This window comes from Protomyctophum bolini, assembly GCF_963924005.1.
Source record: "Protomyctophum bolini genome assembly, chromosome: 13".
NCBI lineage: Eukaryota > Metazoa > Chordata > Actinopteri > Myctophiformes > Myctophidae > Protomyctophum > Protomyctophum bolini.
In genome coordinates, this window is record NC_137874.1 from 41,447,642 (window position 1) to 41,456,645 (window position 9,004).

The 9,004-nt window shown below is 44.5% G+C and overlaps 1 protein-coding gene across 1 annotated transcript in view; it reads left to right on the forward strand.

Annotated features, from left to right (window-relative positions):
• LOC308327694 (glutamate receptor 1-like) overlaps positions 1-9,004 on the forward strand; it is a gene marked incomplete at its 3' end in the record, with an annotated part of 58,792 nt that overhangs the window by 7,322 nt on the left and 42,466 nt on the right. Inside the window, exon 2 of the mRNA XM_080781219.1 lies at positions 6,665-6,849. Coding sequence (XP_080637345.1) covers positions 6,665-6,849 — 185 coding nt within the window. The remainder of the gene's footprint in view (positions 1-6,664; positions 6,850-9,004) is intronic.

Below are 9,004 nucleotides of genomic sequence, written 5' to 3' on the forward strand. Positions count from 1 at the left end.
ATTGTAAAAACGAAACACGTTTATGTATTTAAAAAGTGTTACAGGGATTAAACATGTTCTTCTGTTTATAATTTAAACACTGACACGTTTAAAAAGTGTTACAAATGATGTGTTTAAAACAGTTTATAACCTAAACGCTTGGGTTTAGTGTGTAAATGAAACATCCCTAAACCCCATATCCCTAAACCCCTTATCCCTAAACGTCTTTGCCTTTCTTTTTTTTTTACTATTTTGCAAAACATTTTTAATAGTTAAAATGGCCAGTCTACAAGCTCACAACGTGTCAATGTAGATTGGCTAGTTGTGCTATTTATTTATTTATTTATTTCAAAATAGTAAAAAAAAGAAAAAAAGGCAAAGACGTTTAGGGATAAGGGGTTTAGCGTTGAAGGAAATGGAGCCCAAGGTGCCCAACCCTCACGGGTTTCATAAGACACCATTGTACATTACCACGTTTTTTGTTCATGCTTACTGTAAATTGCTCTGGATATAACTGTTTTAAGGCATATTATACATGTTATTAGCCATGCAAGGGATCCTTTTGGCATATTAGGCTTTAAAAAGGAGCCAGAATTGTTCACAGTGAAATCCTACCTTTCAATATAGCATATTATGTTTTATGTATTCATTTGGCGTTCTGCTCTGATGCTTCTGACAGGTTTGTTTGAAGTCCTCTGCGTTTGTACTCTGACATACAGTATCTCTGCTTCCTCCCGCGGCGCACCAGCACTGCACTCCAGTACAGTTCAGAGTACCTCCATTCTACTGTACTCCAGTACAGTTCAGAGTACCTCCATTCTACTGTACTCCAGCTCAGAGGGAGATATCGACGGGTGCAGTACTTAGTTTAGACAGTTTTTGGTTTAGACTAGTCATTGGTTAGACCAGTCATTATAGTCCTACAACTACAACCTATATCTCAAACCCTCACCCTAAACCCTAACCTCCCACGGGGCAGCACACCTAAACCTAACCTTAACCCATGTCTAACCAATGACTAGTCTAAACGAAGTATGCACCCTAAACCTAACCTCCCACGGGGCAGCACACCTAAACCTAACCTTAACCCATGTCTAACCAATGACTAGACTAACCTAGGGAGGCGGCCTTTTTTCCGACAGCATTCTAGCCGACGGGGCAACGGTCCGCTCCGCAGCGGGGGGACATTCGCTGCGATGCGAAAAAGCGATGGTCCGACATGCGCTGCTCCCGTGCTTGCGGTTATAGGGTTAGGTTAGGATTGAGGTTTCGGATCAATATGCTGTCGGAAAAAAAGACCTGCACCCAACCTATCTCACCCTAACCCTAACCTCCCATGGGGCAGCACACCTAAACCTAACCTTAACCCATGTCTAACCAACGACTAGTCTAAACTAAGTATGTACTCCGATATGGTACTCTTTACTCCACTACTTGGTTACTTTACAAAGCAAAGCACTAAAGCTATACATTAAACACTTAAAGCCATACATTATACATTAGGCTGCTTGGAAATAGCTGATCTATTATGCACTATTATGAGTACGACCTTGGGTTTATTCATATTATTTGTGAAATCAAATTGGACATTCTGTTTAAAGTACCGCTTTTCAACCTTTATCTTCATATAATTGGTCTTCTTCACTAATGATCACGATAGGATTTATGTTTCCTAGTCGGTCTGTTTCTCACGGGAGGGGCTGTGGGCAGGTCAGAAAGCCGTCCACCAGTGACATCATCGGTGGGGAATCCATAGCTAATAGAAACCAGCAGGCTCTCTGTCCCTGAAAGTCCCTTTAGGTTGTTCTCACGATAATAAAAATCTAAATATATCTAAAAAAAAAACAATGATGTCACTGGTGGACAACAGGTTGTACGAAAAAAAAAACTACTATCAATATTACATCCATATCGTGTGTGTTAGACTGGGTTTTGTCTGTGATTTTGGATATTGTATACTGTTGTGATATGGCATAAACTTGTTCTATAAATATCGTGATATAAATATCGGATTGGGGGGGAAAAAATCGGTATCAGCGAATACACAAAATCGGACTCGGATCGGGAGCAAAGAATAAAGAATCCTGATCGGGACAACAATGTAGTATTGATACAATATATAATATATTTGATACAATATATAATATATTTCCATTGCAAAACGATACGATTCGATGCATATAGTCAATGTTGCTGTTTTCATTTCGATATACCTCGATTCTTGAAGTTAAAATAGATTTTCCGATGCAGTTACTATATCGTTACACACCCCTAATAAGTATCTCTACATTGTGGTATTTATACTCGAGTAAAACTATCAGAGTACTTGCACTGCAGCACTGCCCTGCTCTCTGAAAGCTATACACTAATAATGAGACATGACCTGACACTCTGGATGAACCGTGTGTGTGTGTGCGTGCGTGTGTGAGTGTGCATGTGCGTGTGTGCGTGTGCGTGCCTACATGCGTGTCTGTTATGATGTACATGTTCTGAAGTGCCACATGCCACAAGGACTCATGGATGAACCACACACACACACACGCACGCACGCACGCGTGTGTTTGTGAGTGTGTGTGTGTGTGTGTGTGCACGCGTGAACATGTACATCATAACAGACACGCATGTAGGCATGCACGCACGCACCATGTTGAGTAGCGCGTTGTGGTATAACCTCCAGATGGAAGGCAGTGTGTCCCTGTATTCCCAGCTGAAGTGTTACAGAGGAACTGTGAAAAGCTTTTCTCACTTCAGTGTTTGTGTTGTGACGACCACTGGGGGGGGTCCCTAATGGACCCTAATGGACCCATAATGGAGCCCTGATGGACCCCTAATGGAGCCCTGATGGAGCCCTGATGGAGGCCTCACAACACCTATCTGTACTCTGAGGGTCGTCTCACCACAACTATCGGTCTATCTATGGCCTCCATTGTAAATGAATGGTATAACCTCCCTCTGGCCAGCCTGGGGCGCCTGATGGAGGTGGAAAGGAACTGGTCCCTTATAGACTCATTATAAGGTCCACACCGAAGCCTTTGTTGTGGCGGTTCTGGAGAACCGTGTATCTGACCGACTCAAGGCCGGGAACTGTACTGCCCTCCCTGTGGGGGTGCATGTGGAATGCGTGTGTCGGATTTGAAGTCGGCGTGGCGAACGGTTCTCGAGTTATACGTGGATTACAGACGTACCGTACGTAACGTACACAGGAGGCGGCCTTTTTTCCGACAGCATTCTAGCCGACGGGGCAACGATCCGATCCGCAGCGGGGGGACATTCGCTGCGATGCGAAAAAGCGATGGTCCGACATGCGCTGCTCCCGTGCTTGCGGTTAGGGTTAGGTTAGGATTGAGGTTTCGGATCAATATGCTGTCGGAAAAAAGACCTGCACCCAACGTACACACGTACACGCACGCACGCCCCGACATCGTCCCTTCCAGGTCGGCACGCAGAGGATACGTTTTCAAACAATTGTATCGTAGTGGAGACCGACACAGATCCCTCTCTCTCTCTCTCTCTCTCCTCTTTGATGTCTATGACTGTATAGTGCTGACCTGTCTTTTGAACACAGCACTCCACCAAACAACAAACACAATGATGCGAGTGTGTGTGCAAATTATTTTGACATAGATGTGGAAAGACAGTTAAAGGAAAGCGTGCGTGTGTGCGTGGCGTGTGTGCATGCGTGCGTGCGTGGCGTGCGTGCATGTGTGCGTGCATGCGTGCGTGCGGGGGGGGGGCTGTCTTATACTGAGACAACATGTATGTAGTCCAGCTGGAAGGGAGGGATGTGAGACCAGTGTCTGTGACATCACAGACACTTTGAAATAAATAAATATTGTAATACTATACAATATTTAAAAAAGTAAACACACACACACATATTACCCATGCACATAGCCCCAGGAAAGTGTTTCTTGTCTCCCAAACGTCATTAAAATAACATCTGGTTGCAGAAGGGAAGTGAAGTGGCCCTTTGAGTGTTGGTTATTCCATTCTGGGCGGGAACCCCTTTTGGTGTTTTTAAGCATTATGTTATACTTTAGCTATTGAAAAATAGCAGACCTACAAGCTCGTAGCACGCCACCGAGTGGCGCGCTACGAGCTTGTAGGTCTGCTATTTTTGAAAAATCGTAAAAAAATGCGGCACAGATCTTTGAATAGGTATATATATTCTTTCAGAGCGAACATTTTTTTTTATTTCGACGTCGGGCCTAAATGGGTTAATATCCTGCTTTTTTATTTATGTATTTGTGTCCGTATACGTAATTACGTACGTACATACGTACGTACGTACACAAATGTACGTATGTACCGGCGGCGTCAGCAGCTAATCTCTGCGAGCGCTGTCAGCAGTGACCCAAGACTGTCAGAATCTTGTCGCCCTGCTATAAGAGCCACCATGAAGACGACCATAAAATACATGAATGAATACCATCCAGTATATCCTCCCCTATAAGTCCCTAAGACAGGGGTCGTCCAAACGTCACACACAGTATCGTTACCCCTGCATGTGCTCCTGCGATCAAAAACATATATATGACAGTTATTCGGCAACAGATATATACTGTACCCCAACGTTGTACTTAACTTAAGTATACAGTACTTGAGTACATTTACTTAGTTACTGTTCCACCACTGCTCCTGTAGTGTATACGCCGTCCAACGACTGACTCTCTCTCTCTCTCTCTCTCTCTCTCTCTCTCTCTCTCTCTCTCTCTCTCTCTCTCTCTCTGTCACTATAATCTCACCTCATGACACATGGATAAAGCCTGAGGCACGTTGCAATATATTCAAATTTAAAATTCTGTTTTAACCTTCTGCCTCCCCCCTCTCTCCCCCCTCTCTCTCTCCTCTCTCCCCCCCTCTCTCTCTCTCTCCTCTCTCCCTCTCTCTCTCCTCTCTTCCCCCTCTCTCTCTCCTCTCTCCCCCCCTCTCTCTCTCTCTCCTCTCTCCCTCTCTCTCTCCTCTCTCCCCCCCCTCTCTCTCTCTCCCCCCCCTCTCTCTCTCCCCTCTCTCTCTCCCTCTCTCCCCCCTCTCTCTCTCTCCCCCCCCTCTCTCTCTATCTCTCCCCTCTCTCTCTCCCTCTCTCCCCCCTCTCTCTCTCTCCCCCCCCTCTCTCTCTATCTCTCCCCTCTCTCTCTCCCTCTCTCCCCCCTCTCTCTCCCTCTCTCTCTCCCTCTCTCTCTCCCCCTCTCTCCCTCTCCCCCTCTCTCTCCTCTCTCCCTCTCCCCCTCTCTCTCTCTCCTCTCTCCTCTCTCCCTCTCTCTCTCCCTCTCCCCCTCTCTCTCTCCCTCTCCCCCTCTCTCTCTCCCTCTCTCCCCCCTCTCTCTCCCTCTCTCTCTCTCTCTCTCTCTCTCCCCCTCTCTCTCTATCTCTCCCCTCTCTCTCTCTCTCTCTCTCTCTCTCTCTCTGTCTCTCTCTCCTCTCTCCCTCTCTCTCTCTCCCCTCTCTCTCTCTATCTCTCTCCTCTCTCCCTCTCTCTCTCTCCCCCTCCCCCCCTCTCTCTCTCCCCCTCTCTCTCTCCCCCCCTCTCTCTCTGCCTCTCTCCCTCTCTCTCTCTCTCTCTCTCCCTCCCTCTCTCTCCCTCCCTCCCTCCCTCTCTCTCTCCCTCTCTCTCTCCCTCTCTCTCTCTCTCTCTCTGTCTCTCTCTCTCTCTCTCTCCCTCTCCCCCCTCTCTCTCTCCCCCTCTCTCTCGTCTGTCCCTCTCTCTCTCCCTCTCTCTCTCTCCCTCCCTCCCTCTCTCTCCCTCTCCCCCTCTCTCTCCCTCTCCCTCTCTCTCTCTCTCATAAACCATTCATTCAGGGATCAGGATTCATTTGCAAAAGTCGCCGTCTCGCTTCAAGTCGCTTCTTTAAAGCTCACCTTTTTGCAAATCCTCTTTCAACTCCCAGCCCTCTCTCTCTTCAAGCGTCTTTTGTTTCGCATTATCCGTCGTTACGTGTTTATCGACCTAATACCTCCAGTGTTGTTGTTGTGTTTTTCTCCTGCCTGTCATGCTTATTGGTTTATGACTCGTTGGTGGGATTTCTTTGTGACTCTGCTCTTAACCCATTGTTTTGGTGTTAGCATTACGTTATGCTTTAGCTATTTAAAAATAGCAGATCTACAAGCTCGTAGCGCGCCACCGAGTGGCGCGCTACGAGCTTGTAGGTCTGCTATTTTTTTTTAATCGAAGAACCACTGACATAGAAACATAGAAACATAGAAACATAGAAAACTGTCATTTTCAAACAGACATTTTTAGAATCTGATCTCAAGTCAGAATGAAAACTGTCAGGATGTAGAAGACATTTTTAGAATCTGATCTCAGGTCAGAATGGGTTAAGGTTCACTGCTGAGTATTTCACTAACGTTTGAAGAATCACCCCCGGGCGCTAATGTATAGATAGGACTTTAAATCCACCTGAATATAGTCCAATCGTAGGGGAGGGGAGGAGTGTACCTTCACCTAACACTAGGTTCTATCTTATCCTAGTTATAGCTTAAATGGCTTTTAAGTCAAGCTATTTAAGCTTTAACTATAGGCTTAAGTTTGAACTCTGTGTGAGGTGGCTATTGAAGCCCCATTTATACTTACTTATACTTGCTTAGTGCCTGAAGATATCCGATCTACAAGCTCACAGCGCGCTTGCAGTGCAACAGGATTAATGTTTGCCTGACTAGACTGGACTGTGTTGTGTGTTCACAGGACTGACGGTGCTGCAGAGGATCCTGGACACGGCGGCAGAGAAAACCTGGCAGGTGACCTCGGTGAACCTGGACTCGCTGACCGAGGTGGCCTTCACCAAGCTGCTGCTGGACCTGGACCTGAAGAGAGAGTTCCGGATCATCATCGACTGTGAGCCGGAGAGACTCAACTCCATCCTGAACATAGTGAGTTAGTCTGAACTCCATTCATCCTGAACATAGTGAGTTAGTCTAAACTCCATCCTGAACATAGTGAGTTAGTCTAAACTACATCCTGAACATAGTGAGTTAGTCTGAACTCCATCCTGAACATAGTGAGTTAGTCTAAACTCCATCCTGAACATAGTGAGTTAGTCTAAACTCCATCCTGAACATAGTGAGTTAGTCTAAACTCCATCCTGAACATAGTGAGTTAGTCTAAACTCCATCCTGAACATAGTGAGTTAGTCTAAACTCCATCCTGAACATAGTGAGTTAGTCTAAACTCCATCCTGAACATAGTGAGTTAGTCTAAACTCCATCCTGAACATAGTGAGTTAGTCTGAACTCAACTCCATCCTGAACATAGTGAGTTAGTCTAAACTCCATCCTGAACATAGTGAGTTAGTCTAAACTCCATCCTGAACATAGTGAGTTAGTCTAAACTCCATCCTGAACATAGTGAGTTAGTCTAAACTCCATCCTGAACATAGTGAGTTAGTTTAAACTCAACTCCATCCTGAACATAGTGAGTTAGTCTAAACTCCATCCTGAACATAGTGAGTTAGTCTGAACTCCATCCTGAACATAGTGAGTTAGTCTAAACTCCATCCTGAACATAGTGAGTTAGTCTAAACTCCATCCTGAACATAGTGAGTTAGTCTAAACTCCATCCTGAACATAGTGAGTTAGTCTGAACTCCATCCTGAACATAGTGAGTTAGTCTGAACTCCATCCTGAACATAGTGAGTTAGTCTAAACTACATCCTGAACATAGTGAGTTAGTCTAAACTCCATCCTGAACATAGTGAGTTAGTCTAAACTCCATCCTGAGCATAGTGAGTTAGTCTAAACTCCATCCTGAGCATAGTGAGTTAGTCTAAACTCCATCCTGAACATAGTGAGTTAGTCTAAACTCAACTCCATCCTGAACATAGTGAGTTAGTCTAAACTCCATCCTGAACATAGTGAGTTAGTCTAAACTCCATCCTGAACATAGTGAGTTAGTCTAAACTCCATCCTGAACATAGTTAGTTAGTCTAAACTCCATCCTGAACATAGTGAGTTAGTCTAAACTCCATCCTGAACATAGTGAGTTAGTCTAAACTCAACTCCATCCTGAACATAGTGAGTTAGTCTAAACTCCATCCTGAACATAGTGAGTTAGTCTAAACTACATCCTGAACATAGTGAGTTAGTCTAAACTCCATCCTGAACATAGTGAGTTAGTCTAAACTACATCCTGAACATAGTGAGTTAATCTAAACTCCATCCTGAACATAGTGAGTTAGTCTAAACTCAACTCCATCCTGAACATAGTGAGTTAGTCTAAACTCCATCCTGAACATAGTGAGTTAGTCTAAACTCCATCCTGAACATAGTGAGTTAGTCTAAACTCAACTCCATCCTGAACATAGTGAGTTAGTCTAAACTCCATCCTGAACATAGTGAGTTAGTCTAAACTACATCCTGAACATAGTGAGTTAATCTAAACTCCATCCTGAACATAGCGAGTTAGTCTAAACTCCATCCTGAACATAGTGAGTTAGTCTAAACTCCATCCTGAGCATAGTGAGTTAGTCTGAACTCCATTCTGAACATAGTGAGTTAGTCTAAACTCCATCCTGAACATAGTGAGTTAGTCTAAACTCCATCCTGAACATAGTGAGTTAGTCTAAACTCCATCCTGAACACAGTGAGTTAGTCTAAACTCCATCCTGAACATAGTGAGTTAGTCTAAACTCCATCATGAACATAGTGAGTTAGTCTAAACTCAACTCCATCCTGAACATAGTGAGTTAGTCTAAACTCCATCCTGAACATAGTGAGTTAGTCTAAACTCCATCCTGAACATAGTGAGTTAGTCTAAACTCCATCCTGAACATAGTGAGTTAGTCTAAACTACATCCTGAACATAGTGAGTTAGTCTAAACTCCATCCTGAACATAGTGAGTTAGTCTAAACTACATCCTGAACATAGTGAGTTAATCTAAACTCCATCCTGAACATAGTGAGTTAGTCTAAACTCAACTCCATCCTGAACATAGTGAGTTAGTCTAAACTCCATCCTGAACATAGTGAGTTAGTCTAAACTCCATCCTGAACATAGTGAGTTAGTCTAAACTCAACTCCATCCTGAACA